At 40.7% G+C, this 19,690-nt stretch overlaps 1 protein-coding gene across 1 annotated transcript in view; it reads left to right on the forward strand.

Moving 5' to 3' along the window:
- Nucleotides 1-1,958: 1,958 nt before the first annotated feature.
- The window catches only part of SLC16A9 (solute carrier family 16 member 9), a gene marked incomplete at both ends in the record, with an annotated part of 34,873 nt that continues 17,141 nt past the window's right edge, over nucleotides 1,959-19,690 (forward strand). Inside the window, 2 exons of the mRNA XM_079697685.1 lie at nucleotides 1,959-2,154; nucleotides 16,936-17,079. Of these exons, the coding sequence (XP_079553811.1) occupies nucleotides 1,959-2,154; nucleotides 16,936-17,079 (340 nt within the window). The remainder of the gene's footprint in view (nucleotides 2,155-16,935; nucleotides 17,080-19,690) is intronic.

Consider the following 19,690-nt stretch of genomic DNA (forward strand, 5'->3'; position numbering starts at 1 on the left):
AAAAATCGAGAAGTTTCACACCCAACACACCCGAAGTCGCTGGGGATCATATAAATCAGTTTAATCCCTTGAAGTCAATTTGCTAATGCTAATTACAGCTACAAATGTATATTTGTAATTGACTCAGCAATTCCTGACAGGTATGTAGAAAGATAAATGTGTATGTAAGGTTATTCACTGCAGCATTGTTTTTCATTGGAAGCCGTGGGGACTGGTTAAACAATTAAGAATTGCTGGAACACAATGTAGCAGAAAGAAAGGAATGAGGAAGGTTACTATGTATGCATTGCAAGGTATTTGTCAAGTGAAAAAAAGCAGGAGGGCTTCCCTGGTGGCGCAGTGGTTGAGAGTCCGCCTGCCGATGCGGCGGACATGGGTTCGTGCCCCGGTCCGGGAGGATCCCACATGCCGTGGAGCGGCTGGGCCCGTGGGCCATGGCCGTTGGGCCTGCGCGTCCAGAGCCTGTGCTCCGCAATGGGACAGGCCACAACGGTGAGAGGCCCGCGTACCGCAAAAAAAAAAAAAAAGCAAGACACACACCAATGTATATAATATGCTATTTTTTTGTGTAAAAAATTAGAGGAAATCTGTATATGAGTTAGCTTATTGTACTCATAAATTAATTCTGGAAGGATATAAAAGAAACAAGAAGCGTTGGTTACTGGTGGAGAGAATGGAAGTTAGGTGGGAACTAGGTAGATGGAGACTGTATATTTGTTGCCATTTTTTTCATTTTTGAACCATGTGAATGTTTTGCCTATTCGATAAGGAAAACAAACAAGTATACAACCATATGTGTGTATTTAAGAAAGAAGACTAAGGATGCTCTCTATGTGTTGACAGGGAAGCATTCCCAAGGATGTTAAGTGAATAAAACAAGGCATGGAATAGAATGTACAATATCCACTTTTTGTTGAAAAAAGGAAATCTAAGACTATTTGCTTGGTTTTGCTTGCATACTCATAAACTCTGGAAGGATACTCGAGTGTGAACATTGTGATGTGCTGCCTCCAGACCCCCCTAGGAATGAAAGATTTCTTGCTGAAGCAGCTGAAGGGCTGCTGACAGATGGCCTTCGGGGAACAAACCCCATAGGTAATGATTGCCTCTTTTGAAGAGAGTCACCTCACCTGAGGTCATGCCCCCTTCTGGGGTGGCCTGCAATCAGTGAATTAGCAACATGGGGGTGTGAAGGGCCAGCTTCCCACCCCCAACTCAGGGCAACTGTGAAGGGCCAGCCAGCTTTAGAAATCCCCTTCCTTAAGCTGCATGGTAGTTTACCTTCTCCTGCTGCTGTCTGGTCTCTTCCATAGAAAGAGAACACTTAGTAAACCTCCTCTTGCTAAGTAAGAGTGTTTCCTGGGGAACTCAAGGTGCCACAGGAAACCAAAAACAGTGATTTCCTGTGGTTGGGTTGGGGTGGGAACCTGGTGAATGGGGGCAAGTTTGGGAAGAAGACTTTACACCTACATTCTATGCCTTTTTAAAAAATTGAAGTATAGTTGATTTACAATGTCGTGTGAGTTTCAGATGTACAGCACAGTGATTCCGACTGAGTCTTTTCCCTTCTAGGTTATTACAAAAATATTGAATAGAGTTCCCTGTGCTATACAGTAGGTCCCCGTTGGTTATCTATTTTATATATGGTAGTGTGTATATGTTAATCCCAAACTCCGAATTTATCCTTTTTATGATATAAAAAACATCTTTTTGGAAACATGTGGATGTATTACTTATTCAAATCAGAAATCAAAATTTTAAAGTTAACTTGGTATATCAATGATACTTTATCCTTTTCCTCTTATATTTTTAGAGAACTTTTTTAATGTTTCAATTTGGGAGGAGATATTTTTAATCTAAAATACCATGCCTCGCCACACTCTAAATATGCTTTTCTTTTTTTCTTTTTGTTTTTGCTTAGGACCTACAGAGAAACACCGCCTTGATCTCACATTACAATGGAATTTAAGAAGCCACCTGACGGTGGCTGGGGCTGGGTGATTGTACTGGCCTCCCTCTTTACTCAGTTTTTGTGTTACGGATCTCCGCTAGCTGTTGGCGTCTTGTACATAGAATGGCTGGACACCTTTGGTGAAGGGAAGGGAAAAACAGCCTGGGTCGGATCCCTTGCAAGTGGAGTTGGCTTGCTTGCAAGTAAGTGGAGAAACTTATGCTTCTCCTCACTCGTTAATCATTTAATTACGTTTGCTGCATCATTCACATTGTGCAAGACATAGGAGGCTATTTTCTTTTTTTAAAGTATAGCACCTACTTTGCTGCCTTCACTGAGATTATAAACCACTCTTTCACTGTCATAAATCTATGTGACAATACAGGAATTCCATCAGAGATTCAGTTGTCCATTCATTCATTCCTTTATATATTTATTTGCTACTGTGTGCCAGGCAGTCTGCTAGATGCTGGATATGAAAGGATGAATGGCAAACACATCATTTCTGCCTTCAAGAGGCTCAGTCTAGTGAGACACACATGTTTCCACAAATAAGAAAGATACAGGAGTATGAGGGCAGTGATCCAGGTATGTCCGATGAATGCGGGTGACCAAAGGACCAAATATTTTTCAGCAGTCCTGGGAACAGTTCGTCTATGGTTCATAATTACTCCTCTCTGATTCGGATACACCATGATCAGATTGCATGTCCTACATTTGTGTCACTTTCTTAAGAAAAATTTGGTATGACAAAGAGTAGTCCCTTCTCAATTAAGGATTTAAATACAGTGTTATGTATAAGATGTATGTGATGCGTTTTGTGTGACCTTCATAAAATGTCTCCAAAAGTAATATTCTTTTTTTTTTAAATTTATTTATTTATATTTGGCTGCATTGGTTCTTCGTTGCTGCACGTGGGCTTTCTCTAGTTGCAGTGAGCGGGGGCTACTCTTAGTTGTGGTGCGAGGGCTTCTCATCGCGGTGGCTTCTCTTGTTGTGGCTCACGGGCTGTAGGCGCGCGGGCTTCAGTAGTTGTGGCGCATGGGCTTAGTTGCTCCACGGCATGTGGGATCTTCCCGGACCAGGGATCGAACCCGTGTCCCCTGCATTGGCAGGCGGATTCTTAACCACTGTGCCCACCAGGGAAGCCCCAAAAGTAATATTCTTGATAAACATTTATCAAGTATGATATAATAGTGATTCTTAACATCTTTAGAGAGAACAGTAGAGTGGCTTTTTTTTTAAGGACTAAAATCATATGCACTTCAATTTCTGGAGTCATAGTTTGAACTCTGCAGTAGTATTTAGTGATCATCAGTCTAACTTACTAGGAACTAGTTAAGAACAGACATGCTGTATACACACTACTATATATAAAATAGATAACTAATAAGTACCTACTGTATAGCACAGGGAACTCTGCTCAATACTCTGTAATGGCCTATATGGGAATAGAATCTAAAAAAGAGTGGATATATGAATATGTATAACTGATTCACTTTGTTGTACAGCAGAAACTAACACAACATTGTAAATCACCTATACCCCAATAAAAATGTTTAAAAAAGAACAGATATGCTAAGACGTAGCCCTGGAGTCTCATCCTGAGCTATGACCTTTACATGATTCATTGAGCAAATCACAATCTCTATTCTTATGGGGAAAATAAGGACAGTGAATGTGGTGGTTTATAAGGTATTTTTCAGCTCTAAAATGATTTACAAAGAAAATGCATTGGTCATTCCTTCTTTTAAATCTGTTATCTTTCCTGATCACTAAAGGGGACTTCTTAAAACAAAACAAAACAAAAACAGTTGCTTCCAATTGATGAATTACTTTGTTGAATTAAAAACAAGACTTGAAAAACAATGCTGGATCATCTGGCCATGTCAGGTAAGAGAACTAAACATAACTAAACAAATGAAAATAACACTGTCATTATAAGCATCAGAAAAGCAGGAAACATTTGCCAAGATTTGTTTGAAAGAGTTTTTCAAAATGTGGATTGTTTGTAAAGCTGTCAAAGTACAAGTGGATGATGATTGATATGTTTGAGAATATAATTTTTAGAAAATGATCTGGTGAGAAGAGAATTTTTAAATGTTCTCCAATTAGTCATCATTTCTTTTTTGGCTGTGTCAGGTCTTAGTTGTGGCATGCGGGATCTTTGTTGAGGCATGCAGGATCTTTCACTGTGGTGCAGGCTCTTCGTTTTGGCGTGCGGGCTTCTCTGTAGTTGTAGCGGCAGGTTTTCTCTCTCTAGTTGTAGTGGGCAGGCTCCAGGGCGTGTGGGTTCTCTAATTGTGGCGTGCAGGTTCCAGAGCACATGGGCTTGGTAGTTTGCGGCACGCAGGCTCTCTCATTGAGGCGCAAGAGCTCAGTAGTTGCAGTGCGCGGGCTTAGTTGCCCCGTGGCATGTGGGATCTTAGTTCCCCGACCAGGGATCGAACCCTGAGTCCCCTGCATTGGAAGGCAGATTCTTTACCACTGGACCACCAGGGAAGTCCCAATTAGTCATCATTTCTATTAGCAAATACAAAGTTAAACAGAAATTCAATTACCTTGCCTCCCAGCAAGGGTCAAAGGGTAATTGAAATGCTATCTCCATCAGCACATACTTGGAGAACAAAGCTCTTTTTCAGGAAGTCTGTCCAGGTAAGACTTGAGGGTTTGAGGTGTTCAGGGAAGCTGAGATCTTAGGGATGGATGGGGTACTGGTGGTCAGAGCTGATGCTGAGACTCTGAAAACTGAACTGCAGCTCTCCACTTTCTGCAAGTTCCTAAGTGGATGGACCAGTCTGTCTCAGGGCCCACAAGCAGCCACCTTCACTTGTAGGCGGGACCAGCTACATAATTTGCAATACCACGTGCAAAATGAAAATGCAAGGCCTCCAGTTTTAAAAGTTAAGAATTTCAAGACAGCAGCAGCAGGGCAGCAGACCAACTGCATGGCCCTTCTTGAGCTGAGTCCTGTGCAGCTGCATTGGTTGCGTGCCTACGAGGCCAGCCCTGCTTGGTGGGCTGGAGAGAGAGAGCATCCCATCAAACGTCCAGGGAATGAACAAGTACTGGGGGAGTGTTGGGCTGAAGTCAGAGCTAATCTGAGTCCTGGCTGTACCACCCTGTAGCTGAGGGAGCTTGTGCAAGTAACTTATCTTCAGTGTCTTCAGCTAGATGAGAAGACACTTGAAGCAGCTAATCAGAGCCTTTGTAGATAAACATAGAATACGGAGACCAAAGGGTTCCAGAATGAGGAAGCAGTGAGAAAATAATGATGACTGGAGAGCTAAGACTTATGGGTGTGTGTTTGTGTGCGTTTGTGCACATGCCTGTGTGCACTTTAGTTAGTGGCCACTGAGTATCTGTGTTGTTGGCTTCCCTTGGCTCTTCATAGCATAAATTAAGGGACAAATCCTGAAAGCTATGTAATACAGTATTAGCAAGAGGGGGTCTAGCGGCGTTTGAGCCACATTCGTCATCTACTTTGTTGACAACTTTCTTCTACACAAAAACAAACGGATCAGTACTACCTTGGAAATAGGAAAAGTACATCTCATCATGATTGTCAGTGATTCTTAACCAGGGAGATAATCAGAATCATCTATAGAAAGATTTCAGCATATAAATGCTTGGATTTGACCCTCAGACATTCTAATTCAGTCAGTCTGTAGTGGGGCCCACATATGTGAATCTTTTTCAAGCCCCCAAAGTGATTTTCAGTTGGGAGCTACCACTGGCTTAAGCCCTCTCTACTTAGGTTGCAGTCTTGCACTTCTTGATCATTCTCAAATGTATATTGGTGTTGACATATTTATAAAGGGAACTCTTGTAGGTTTCTGCTTGAATGTGTCACTGTGTATGCCATGTAAACCATGATAAATTGTGTCCAGTGCCCCCAATTCTGGGGAAAAAACACATAAACGGACATCTTTGCATCCTTTTTGATAAAAATTAATTTAATTTATACATATATATATGTATGTATATATTTACATAAATACATCTTTTATAGTTGCTCTTAAAATCAGGAGTATATATGAATTACTTGAGCTTGTCTAAAAAGCCAATTTCTTACTCATCAGTGCTGCGAGGTGGGGATGGAGGGTGGTCCCAGGAATCTTCTTTTTAACTAGTTCCCCAGATGATTCTGATGCAGCAAGCCGTATCATAGCTGAGAAACATGAGTTGTTTTCTTTACCCAGTTTTGTCCAGAGAAGGCCTGGTAGGTGTCATCCTTGACTAGTTCTGTGATCCGACCTCTGGAGATTTATAATTGAGCAAGCACAGCAGAAGTACGTTTGCTAAGCAACATACAAATTCTACTTTTCATGTACCTGTCCCTTTAGTTCAAAAAGTGCCCCTTGTGTGCCTGGCTCAATACCAGCCACCTTCACTTACTTGATCTTGGTTGATCCTCATAATAACACACTGAAATAGGCATTTTTGTCCTTAAGGTTTAGTGACCTGCCCAAGATGAACACATTGTCTAAGAGGAAGATTGGAAAAAAAAAAAAAAAAGGAGAGAAAGATTGACATCCAAGCAATGGTTTTTCTAACCTGTTAAGTCTGTTTCTTCATCTTTAAATTGGAGATAATAAAAGTATCTACCTGGGACTTCCCTGGAGGTCCAGTGGTTAAGACTCCACACTTCCAGTGCAGGGGGCGTGGGTTCAATCCTTGGTTGGGGAACTAAGATTCTGCATGCTGTGCGTCATGGCCAAAAAAATAAACAAAAAATAAAAGTACCTACCTTATATGATTGCCATGTAGAATACTTGAGATGGTGCTTGGCATATGGTAGGTACTCAACAAATATTAGTTATTAAAGAACAACAATCCCCCACAAATAAAATTACTCTCCCAGGCAGTCCCAGCCAAACTGTGGAATCTGCAAAAGAAAGGGACCCTTCAGCCTGAAAGACAAAGACATTTCTAGGGGGATGGGCAGGAGGGAGAGCTGTCAAGATTGTATCTAAGCATCTGGAATTTAAAGGCTGACCCATTGTCTTTAACAAATCCAGATTTGGACAGTAGCTAAGAATAGCGGAAAGACATGTAATTCTTAACTTTACACTCTTTATAATCTTAATTCTTTCTCTTTGAAACTTGAGTAATTGAGAAAATACTAAGAAGTAGACCTCTCATCTGAATTGTTTTTCCAGATGATCCTTAGGATGAATAAAGCTGGATATCAAGGATTTGGCCTCCCTTGGTTATACACCGTCATTACACACACTCAGAGAGTCTCTTCTCCTGTGTGTTAGGGAGGCTCAGACATCATCTCTGCTATAAGGGATTTAGAGTCTCAGGGAAGACACAGGAAAAAAGGGTAGTAATGCCTTGAGACTTCACCACAAATACCAAGAATAGCAAGAACAAGGCAGTCTCTGGAGTTTTGTAGAGATAGGCTGTGAAGTGGGCCAGAAGGGAGGGTGGGCCGGGCCAGATGCATGGGCAAGGAGAGGGCAGTCCACGCAGAGTCCCCGTATGCAAAGCCCTGGCATCGCACTGCAGGTGATGCAGTCTGGTAGAGTAAATGTGGCTGGAGAAGAAGTGATGTGTTAGGAGGTGTGATAGTCTGTGTCCACTTGGCTAGGGCTGCATTCCACAGTTAGTCAAACACTCATGGAGGTATCACTGTGAAGGTATCTTATAGATGTGCTCCGAGTCCATAATCAATTGACTTGAAGTAAGCGAGATTATCTTAAGTAACCTAGGTGGATCTGATTCAATTCATTGAAAGTCTTTATGAGTAGAAATGAGCTTTTCCAGAAGAAGAAATTCAGCCTACGGCTGTAGCTTCATCCTGTGGAAGAGAGTTCCAACCTGCCCTTCCTGACGCCTAGTCCTGTGGATGCTGTTCTTGCCTAGCCAGGTCCCAAAACCACATAAGCCAATTCCTTGCAATAAATCTCTTAATGTGAGTCTTCTTCTGGTTCAGTTTCTCTGGTCGAAACCTGAAGGATTCAGAAGGAATGGAAGGTAACTGAACTAAAGGGCGATCATGGCCTTATATTGTTTTAAGTTGGCAGAAAGCACTCTTTGGTTGGGTGTTATGCTTCACATTCAAGGAGAAGGGTGGGACCATTTTTCTGACCGCAGAGTTGCTGATACAGCAGGGAGATCTTTTGTTCTGTAGTTTTGTACTCCAGATAGATTTAACAGTCCCCTCCCTCTCTCTTTTTTTTGTCTTTAATTCCTCCAAAGATCTTCAAATCCCTAATGAGTCAGTACATCTATCTCCAGGTTAATATAATGAGTCAGTATAGCCAACAGGCTTGCTGCATGAGTTGTGAGTGTTGGCAGAGCTGGGTTTCAGCATATCTATACAGTTTTACCCCCTGTTAACTCCTTGCATAGGACTGAATTCCTGCCTCGTACAAGGATGCTGTTACATTGGCCCATTCCCAGTGTGCTAGGCAGGTCTAGGGTTTGGTGAGAATCTTGGCAGGTTTTGCTGACTTGAAGAAGGCAAATGTACATGATACACCAAAGCAACCGATGAGCAAGGTGATAGGTATACTTGAGAGCAAGGATTTGAGTGGGTGTGGTTCTGTAGTGCCTTTCTCTTCCTCAGGAAGATGAACTTAAAATTCCTGGTCTCAGGGACTTCCCTGGCGGTCCAGTGGTTAAGACTCCGCCTTCCAGTGCGGGGTGCGGGGTTCCTTCCCTGGTCTGGGAACTAAGGTCCCACATGCTGCGGGGTGTGGCCAAAAATTAAAAAAAAAAAAGGGAGGAGTAAGAAGTGAGAAACCTGCCAGTTTGTTGGGCTCCCCGCCTTGTAAGTAGAGGGATAGGACTCGTGGGCCTAATCAATCTGCTGTCTTAGGAAATCCTTGCAGTGCTCCAAGCACACAGCCTGGTTACTGCTATAATTTATTTCTCATTGTACCTTCAGCATACTTACGACAGTAGGCCTGGCCATCCTACCACTCTGGGGACTCTCTGAAACTTTTTGGGAGAGAGAAGTGCATGGAAGTTGATTTCTTTCCCAAAGGGAATAATTTCCAAAGCTGTCTTATAAAAATTACAAATTGGAGAACCACATTATGGTTCTCTTCTCTCCATTTAGAATGTATTTTTATCTCTTTTGTCAATACTTCACAGCCCAGTTCAAGGCTCAGTTCTTTGGCCCATGGTGATCGCCCTTTTCTGAAATCCCCAAACACATGATCTGAACCTTTCTTTTGTGCTTATTGCCCGTGGCCTTCGGTTTTGATATGTGTTTGTTTTGCCTTTTGGTCTAGGTCAGAAATTTTGCATCTTCTTCTCTGTGTCCTTATCTACCATGATATGAGACTCCAGTGCTGTGTGGTCCAGTACAGTAAGCACTAGCCACATGTGGCTATTGGGCACTTGAAATGTGGCTAGTTCAAGATGAGATGTGCTATAAGTGTAACAAATACACAGTGAATTTCAAAGACTCAGTACAAAACAAAGGAGTGTAAAATATCTCTTTAATCATGTTGAAATGTTGAAATGATGATGTTTTCGATGTATTTGGTTAGATAAAATATATTATTGAAATCAATTTTACCTCTTCTTATTTGTCTAATGGAGCTAGTAGAAAGTTTAAAATTCCATGTGTGCCTCCTTATCTTTCTAGTTTGCAGCAGTGCTGCTCTAATGGATGCTTGGTAAATAGTGAAGGAATGGTAATGGTCAAATATTTACTCTTCTGTTTGACTAATGCAGACCTAAATTTATGTTACTAGCAAACTTTTAAAGATGTGTATTCTTCCTCCACATTAATTTTAATAGCCAGCAAAAAATTTAACTCCGTTTCTTCCCACATGACCCTGAAGGGCTAAAGGAAACAATTTCATCCCTTAACATGTACATCATTCTGACTTCCTTAGAACAACTCATCCTTCTCATTTTCTTTCTTTTTTTTTAAATTAATTTTTATTGGAGTATAGTTGATTTTCAGTGTTGTGTTAGTTTCTGCTGTACAGCAAAGTGAATCAGTTATACATATGCATATGCATATATCCACTCTTTTTTTAGATTCTTTTCCCATGTAGGTCATTACAGAGCAGTGAGTAGAGTTCCCTGTGCTATACAGTAGGTTCTTATTAGTTATCTATTTTATATATAGTCGTGTGTACATGTCAATCCCAACCTCCCAATTTATCCCTCCCCTCCTTTCCCCCTTGGTAACCATAAGTTTGTTTTCTACATCTGTGGCTCTGTTGCTGTTTTGTAAATAAGTTCATTTGTACCATTTTTTAGATTCCACAAAAAGCAATATCATATGATATTTGTCTTTGATTTACTTCACTTAGTATGATAATCTCTGGGTCCATCAATGTCGCTGCAAATGGCATTATTTTGTTCTCTTCTACAGCTGAGTAATATTCCATTGTATATATGTACCACATCTTCTCATCCTTCTCATTTTCTAATTCACCCTTGAACATAACAAAACACTTTTTCTGCAAGAGTTTTCATGTTTATTTCCTTCATTTAATTCCCCTCATTGGCTGAGAATATCAATCAGTCTGATTTGCAGATGACCATTAACAAATGATTTTATGTTTTTGTTTCGTTTTGTATTTAAGAGGTTGTAGGGCTTTAAAGCCCTACTGCATCCTCCTTTCGTTCCTCATTCATCACTTTGGTTTATAGCAACAGTCCCTGACCTTTTTGGCACCAGGGACCAGTTTTCATGGAAGATGATTTTTCCATGGGGTGGGAGATGGTTCAGGCAATAATGCGAGCGTTGGGGAGCGATGGGGAGCGGCAGATGAAGCTCTGCTCACTCACCCACCGCTCACCTCCTGCTGTGCGGCCTGGTTCCTAACAGGCCTCAGGACCAGTACTGGTCTGCGGCCCAGGGGTTGGGGACCCTCGGTTTATAGAGTTACTCCCTAATATATAGGTTCTTACCTTTTTTAAGGGAACGTGTCAGCATTGTGCCAAAGATGTTGCCAGGCTACTGTGCAGGAGAGTGGAATATCTTTTAAGAGCCCTGTATACGTCTTAGTGCCCCACCTGCCATCCTCAGACCAGTCTTCTGTTCTGATTGCTAGCTCTGCTACTTAGCATTTTCAGTTCATCCAACCAATCAAGATTAATCACCCAGACAGAAGGTAGTAATAGTAATAATGGCCCCTAAACCCCAATACACATACAACCGTGAGTTCAAGAAAACTTTTTGTGGAAGGCAAAATGAATATAAAGGCAGTGATATGTAGTGTGTGTGTGTAACTATCTTCTTTTTTTTTTTAGGAAATTTCTTCACCTATTTATAAAAATCCTCAAATAGAAAAAACCACAAGGAACATTAGGCAATCTTTTGAACTGACTGATAATAAAAACAATATATTATTTTTTTCATTAAGCCAAAGTAGTGCTTAGTGGGCAATGTAAGCTTTAAATTTGTATACTAAGGAAAAATTATAATTTCTATAACCGTTTTCCAGGACAGAAGTCTGGCAGACTTGGCTGGGTACGCTGCTTTGGGTCTCAGAAGGTCAAAATCAAGGTGTCAGCTGTTCTCGGCCCTTATCCGGAGACTGAGGGAAAGTCCATTTTAAGGCTCATTAGGTTGTTAGCAAAATTCAATTCCGTGTGGCTGTAGGACTGAAGTCCTCATTTCTTCACTAGCCTTTGCCCAGAGGTCATTCTCGGTTTCTAGAAGGGCACACTGTCCAAACTCGTTTATAAGGTTAAAATTACCCTGACTCTAAAACCAGACTGATACATTACAAAACAAACAAACAAACAAACAAAATGAATATAAAGGCAGTGATATGTAGTGTGTGTGTGTGCATGTCTCTGTGTGTGTGTGTAACTGTTTTCTTATTGGCTTCCATTTTACTCTGAAATTGTATCCTTCTCACTATTTCCTTATTAAAATATTCCTTCTTCCTCTTTAATGAAATGGCAGTGATAATAGTTATTACATTTAAAAATGTCTTTACTTGTTAAAATAGGAAGATTGGCAACCCAGTAATGACGTTTCTCCGTCCCTTTTTTCTAAAATGTTATAGATTCCAAGGAGTGGAGTTACTGGTTCATACAAGTTAACTAACTTTTGTTCCAAAGGTCCCTCTGCAAAGTAAAAGAGCTGAAGTCTCATAAGAAATCTCCCCTGAGAGTAGTCCTTTGATTTAATGAATCTCTTGAATTGAAACTAGTCCAGTGCCGAGGAGTAATCTATGGTTTATCATCTTGGAGAACTTGCCTGTTACTAGGAAGAGCTAAACACATAAATGTGTCAGTTTTGTCAATGTGACTTAGTGGTCACTTCCAGTTATACTTTGCCCTAATTGTTATTGATGAAACTTGGGGCTATTGTGGTTTAAATCTGTGTAAATTGAGTCTAGAAATACCCTGGCTCTGAGGATGAGAATAAAATAGTTTGCTCTAAACTTTTAAACACCAAAATGAACATAAATGTCATGTTTTCATCTTCCGTAAGTTCATAAAATTACTTAGGCTGTAAGATATTAACAAAAGTACATAGGGTTTTTTTTGTTTGTTTTGTTTTTTGTTGGTACGCGGGCCTCTCACTGTTGTGGCCTCTCCCGTTGCGGAGCACAGGCTCCGGACGCGCAGGCTCAGCGGCCATGGCTCACGGGACCAGCCGCTCCGCGGCATGTGGGATCTTCCCAGACCGGGGCACGAACCCACGTCCCCTGCATCGGCAGGCGGACTCTCAACCACTGCGCCACCAGGGAAGCCCCATAGGTGTTTTTTTTTTTTTTTTTTTTTTTTTTTTTTTTTTTTTTTTTCCGATACGCGGGCCTCTCGCTGTTGTGGCCTCTCCCATTGCGGAGCACAGGCTCCGGACGCGCAGGCTCAGCGGCCATGGCTCACGGGCCCAGCCGCTCCGCGGCATGTGGGCTCCTTCCGGACCGAGGCACGAACCCGTGTCCCCTGCATCGGCAGGCGGACTCTCAACCACTGCGCCACCAGGGAAGCCCCCCATAGGTGTTTTTTAAACTGATATTTCTAGAAAAACATTAAGGTGCCAATGGAAATACATCTCAATTGGGAAGAATGCTGGGCTGACTTTGGCCGTAGCCCTGTCATTGATTAGCTATGGATTCTTGGTCAAATCACATGATCCTTCTGAACTACAGTTTCATCATTTTTTAAATGAGGTCTTTGGACCCTTTCCAAGGCCCCATTCAGCTCTAAAATTCTTTGCCTTTAACCTCTGACATCAAGATTTTTTCCTCTAAGTAAGCAGCAGGGGGTGGTGTGAAAGTAGAGATTTTTTTTTCTTCTAGTTTTGTTGAGATATAATTGACATACAGCGCTGTATAAGTTTAAGGTGTACAGCATAATGATTTGCCTTACATCCATCATGAATTGATTACCACAATAAGTTTAGTGAACTTCCATCATTTCATATAGGTACAACATTAAAGCGATAGAAAAAAATATTTTTTTCCTTGTGATGAGAGCTCTCAGGATTTACCCTCTTAACAACGTTCATATATAGCACACAACAGTGTTAATTATATTTATCATGTTGTCCATTTCATCACTAGTACTTATTTATCTTATAGCTGGAAATTTATACCTTTTGACCACTATCATCCAAGTCTCCCTCCCCCATCCCCTACCTCTGGTTACCACAAATTTGATCTCTTTTTCTATGAGCTTTTTTGTTGGCTTGTTTGTTTTTGAAGTATAACTGACTTACAACACTATATTAGTTCCAGTACACAACATAGTGATTTGATATTTCTACACATCTTAAAATGATCACCACAATGAGTGTAATTACAGGATGTTACCATGCTAAGATATTACATAATTATTGACTGTATTCCCCACACAGTACATTTCATACCTGTGACTCATTTATTTTGTAACTGGAAGTTCTAGCCTCTTAATTTCCCTCATCTATTTCTCTCTCCCCCTACGCCCCTCCCCTCTGGCAACCACCTGTTTGTTCTCTGACTCTGTGTATCTATGACTGTGTTTCTGTTTAAATATGTTTTTTCATTTGTTTTGTTTTTTAGATTACACATGTAAGTGAAATCATACAGTATTTGTCTTTCTCTGCTGACTTATTTCACTTAGTATAATATTCTCTAGGTCCATCCATGCTGTCACAAATGACAAGATTTCATTCTTTTTTTATAGCTGAGTAATATTCCATTGTATATATATACCAAATCCATTCATCTATTGATGGGCACTTAAGTTGGTTTCATATCCTGGCTATTGTATATGATGCTGCAGTGAACATAGGGATGCATATATCTTTTCGAATTAGTGTTTTTGTTTTCTTTGGATAAATACCCAGGAGTGGAATTGCTGGATCGTATGGTAGTTCTACTTTTAAGTTTTTGAGGAATCTCCATATTGTTTTCCATTGTGGCTGTACCAGTTTACCTTCCCACCAACAGTGCATGAGGGTTCCCTTTTATCCACGTCCTTATCAACACTTGTTATTTGTTATCTTTTTGATAAAGGCCAGACAGGTGTGAGGTGAGAAGTTTTTTAAAACCAGTTTTCAATTTGCTGTTTTAATCTGTCAAAGAATTTCTGCTCATTTCTTCCTTAGGCTTAATTTTATTCAAAGAATCATGTATTAGGCAAACATGATTTAAGAATTTATCACAAAATTGATGATAATATTATACATTTTATAAATAGTGGTTTTGGTTGTACATGCTGTGAAAATTATTACCCTTCACCCCACCTCCATCTTCCCAAACTTTGAGTTTCCTTGTAGAGTTAACATGCCTTAAGGAGCATAAATTTAAAGTCTTGCTTCGAGGATGAAACTTGAAGCTTTTCAAGTATGCCAGTAACAATCTCTATTTCAATTCCATGTGCCTGTTAAATTTGTAAACACTGACTGTCAATGTCAATACAATTTGGTAAACAACATAGAAGGGTCATGAGTTTATGATGTCCACATCCGTTTATGAAATTTGACTCTTAAAATCATTTCTATTTTTGAAGCATCTAAGTGTTTCTCGTTGGGTATACACATAGCTCAACTCTCAGATAAGTTTGGTCTTTCAAATGGATTTTCCTCCTAAAACACTGGAGTAGAATATTCCCCTCTGTCATGTAAATATATAGTCTTCTCTTCCATACTGGCTCACACAAGAGGGCTTGAAATGACAGGGGCCAGTTCATGACCAGGGAGGAATGTGGGATGGCTCTAGGCATTGAAAGCTGGTGGTATCTCAGTGGTCATAATGTGGTCTTAAATACGTGCTTAAGAGACTCTCTGTTATTGGTAAGAATGGGCCTGGGATCATCAGATCCTGGCTCCACCACTTACTAACAGTGAGACTGTGGATGGATGACACTATCTCTCCATTTGAGGTTTCCTAAAATGTTTTAAGATATGTACAGAAAAGTGTGCATATCATGAGAGTGTAGCTCAGTGAATTGTTTTTACAAACCAGACACACCCATGTAATGAGCACATTCACATCCAGAAACAGGACGTGAGCAGTACCTAGAAGTTGGGCTGTGTTTCCTTCTGGTTATAGCTTCCTACCCCCTACCAAAGATCCACTCTCCTGACTTCTGACTGTAGATTAATTTTGTCTGTTTTTGTACTTCTTATGATTGGAATTACACAAGGTGTACTTTTTCTTGTTGTATCTTTCACTCCACATACATTTGTGAGATACACCCGCATTACTGTGTGTAGCTGTAGATCATTCATTCTCATGGCCATATGATAGTCCATTGTATGAATACACCAGAATCTACTTATACCTTCTTCTACTGAAGAACATCTGGATCTGTGGGTGCTGGCTACTATGACTAGTTCTGCTATGACCATTCACGTCCATGACTTTTGGTGTAGGTGTACATAGAAGTAGAACTTCGGAGTTACACAGCACTGTGTTCCGCTTTGGGAGATTACGCTAGCGGTTTATGGGAGTTGTGATTGCTGCACACCCTTGCTCACACTTATTGTTGTCTGCCTTTTGCCATTCTGGTGAGCATGCTTTTTAAAAATTGAGAATAATGATTTGTACCTTGAAAGGTTGTTGTGAATTCAATTAAGATGTTTCTCTTTGCTTTTAAATGTTGGGCTCTTTCTTCTAACCATGGCCATGGACAACCCTCCTGAGCTTCAGTTTCCTTCCATGTAAATAAGACTACTGGGCTGAGTAACCCTTCATGTCCTTTTATTCCTAATATGCTAAGCTCCGTAGTTGTAGATACTGTCAAGGTACAGTGCTAGTGAGAGAGAATTTCACTATCACTTAAATCCCAGAACATGAGCAGTTGTCCACTTCCGCATAGAACTGGTCCAAGTAATGGTCCCTTTTACCTGTCAGTCAACAGTGCACTTCCTCCCCCCAATTCCAGGTTATATGTAGTATGTAAGACAGTGATACTGACAAAATCATGCCTGGGTGGGTAGGGTAGAGGCATTTGCCCCACCTGCCAAAATCTTCTCTAGGAAGGGAGTAACGACCCTCACTTCATCCCTTTATAAGGAAGCTATTGATAGCATTGAGTCAATTATTAAGTTTATTTTTATCATCAGTTATATGACTGGCCTTGTGCTGGATAGGAGCTCTGGGTAGAAAAGACGCATGGCAAGTACAGGAGACCAAAATCCTCCGAAGAGTGTGGCAGTTAAGGTGATGGACTCAACAGCCAGATGGCCTGGGTTTTTACTTCTTAATTGTTACTCTGAGGGTGGCTGCTGCTGTTACTCTCATTGAAAATGTAATAAAGTCTGACTCCAGAACCCTGATTTCTTAGCTCTGTGACCTTCCTCTTCTGACACTTTAATTTCCTTATCAGAAAAATGAGGATAACAAAAGCACCTACCTCCCAGAAATGCAGTGAGATTATAATGAAGGGAGATTGTTTATGTGAAGTAGCAGGGTGTCCAACCCATAGTGAACACACAGTGGCTCATTATTGCTGTTGTTGTTTTACGATGGAAAGAATCGTTTTAAATTTCAGATGGATGATAGGATGTGGAGAGGAGGTTACTGTTAAATAAGTGAAGGTTTCATTTATGATTTTAGGTCCTGTGTGCAGCCTGTGTGTCTCATCTTTTGGAGCAAGAGCCGTGACAATCTTCAGTGGCTTCATGGTGGCAGGAGGCCTCATGTTGAGCAGTTTTGCCCCCAATATCTACTTTCTGTTTTTTTCCTATGGCATTGTTGTAGGTAAGAAACTTGGTCCCCATGATGCTTTACTGAGCTTTGAGAGTTAAATGTTTTACCCGTGTGACGTTTCTTATTCAGTTAATGTAAGGAGTGAAAATGCTCAGGAATAATTCACTTTCAGCAACTGCTTCACCAAAAATTGTTGTTTTAGTAAAATGTTCACCCAGTGAATCAAAATACTTCAAAGGATAAATGTGTTTTAACAATGCCCATTTTGTTTTCTTGCAAGGCATGGGGAGGTTTTTTTTATTTCAGCACTTGTCTCTTTGCACAAAAAAGGAAAAGAGGGAGAGAAGCATGCAACTTAGACGTCACTGACACCTGCCACTTCTCACTGATGTAGGAAGTGGTCCCTTTCCTATTGGGCGGTTAAGCAGGGCTCTGTTGAACTGTTTGTGTTCTAAGCATCCTTGCTGTTCCACAGCACTTGTCACCAGGGCCCCAATCACAAGGTGATAGCAGAAGTAAAAAGCAGATTTTAAAGCACATAATAATAATGATTATTTTTGTTAAAGATAAGGCATGCGTGAAGAAAACTGAGCGGTGGGGATGATTAATGATGCTCTTGGTTACAGAAGAGGAAAGGGTACAGGGCTCAGGGCCTGAGAGCACTGGCAATTGTGGGGGGAATGCTTTTGTGATGTATTGTACTCATTGTATTCAGTGTCAAACATCACCAGACTCAGGATCCCTAGGAGCTGTTGGTGGGGAATTTTTAAAAGACTCCGACTTTCAAAGTTTCTTCTTAATGTCTGAAAGAACTGAATTTTTTTTCTTTTAAATAATAAAATTTTTTTTTGTAAATCAAATAATCACTTTCAAATGTATCCTGTGTGTAAGTCCAAATGTTTAGGAATTAGAATTTTTTAATAATACACCAATGTTATCATATGCAATTGGAGGGAATAACAGTTGAAATACAGTGTAGGCAGAAGTTGTTCTAGTTTTGGGCTTCCCTGGTGGCGCAGTGGTTGAGAATTCGCCTGCTGATGCAGGGGACACGGGTTCGTGCCCTGGTCTGGGAAGATCCCACATGCCGCGGAGCAGCTGGGTCCCTGAGCCATGGCCGCTGAGCCTGGGCGTCCGGAGCCTGTGCTCCGCAACGGGAGAGGCCACAGCAGTGAGAGGCCCGCGTACCGCAAAAAAAAAAAAAAGTTGTTCTAGTTTTTCATATTCAGTTTGAACAAATAGAAAAGTATATTAGTCACATAGAATGAAATATGTTATTTTAGATCATAAAAATATTATGCCCACTCTATTATACAGTAAAATGTAATTGAATATTTGCTTAAGTAATGAAAGGGTTAAGAAATGATTTGGGTTATAATCAGAGGAACATAAGTTATAAATCTGTAGAAAGATTGCTATTTTCCAAGTGAAATTCCGATAAAAGGCTAAACAGTTTCAAACATTTTATATAAAGAATGAATTAGGGCTTCCCTGGTGGCGCAGTGGTTGAGAGTCCACCTGCCGATGCAGGGGACGCGGGTTCGTGCCCCGGTCCGGGAAGATCCCACATGCCGCGGAGCGGCTGGGCCCGTGAGCCATGGCCGCTGAGCCTGCGCGTCCGGAGCCTGTGCTCCGCAACAGGAGAGGCCGCAGCAGTGAGAGGCCTGCATACCGCAAAAAATAAAATAAAAAAAGAATGAATTATTCCTGAGCAACATGTTTTTGCTTTAGTGTCAGAAAGGTCACAACACATTTGATAAACGTATGTTAAGAGCCAGTTTTCTAGACATGAGCTCCATAGTACCATCTATATTACATTTGTTCAGAAATGATGGCAAAAGTCTTAGAACACAGCATATTAGGATGGAGGCAGAGGTGCCTGCCAGCGCTGACACAGCTAATTAACAGGAGAAGCTGCAAAGGAAAAGACTGAAACAGAGCAGATCTCATTGCTACATGTGGCAGCGAAGGGAAAAGCACAGCTGAGCCGGACACAACCCAGGCAGGGACACAGACGCTGCGGCTCAGGATTTTGGTGTTTAAATACTTAAGAGACAAATTCCAGCAAGATGGTTGGTTTGAGTCAAGCCTGAAAGAATTTAATTTTTTTGACTACCAATATGCCTCTTTTTCACATGGGGATATTTCCCCAATAATAAATAATAGAAATTATAGCCGCTAATATTCCAGTAGGTAGTGTGTGCTAGGCTCTGCTTTATATGATCTCATCCAGTCTCCATGTGAGCCCATTTTACAGAGAGGGAAAGTGAAGCTCAAGCAAAGTGAAATTACTAACTAAAGCCACATAGGTAGGAGATTTGGGATTGAATCCATTCAGTCTGACACCAGATCCTGACCTCTTTAACATATTTGTAATTATTTGTAGTGCTTCTAGAACTCTTAAAGTTTATTTTAAATTTAACTACATACCCACATTCTACTCAGATCATAATCTAAATAAGCAGGTCACTTGTTAGTTCTTTGAGAACAGGTTATATGTTTGATATTTTATATTACTTATTCCCTGTAGTGCTTAATACAGTTTAAACCTATATGCAAATATGTTAATCTCTGGTGTAGAATTTGAAGGTATTCATTGAATAGTCATCTTGCATTCTTGTCTAAAATCATGAAAATAAAAATGTAATGTTTGTGTATGAGC

This window comes from Hyperoodon ampullatus (assembly GCF_949752795.1).
Source record: "Hyperoodon ampullatus genome assembly, chromosome: 1".
Lineage (NCBI taxonomy): Eukaryota > Metazoa > Chordata > Mammalia > Artiodactyla > Ziphiidae > Hyperoodon > Hyperoodon ampullatus.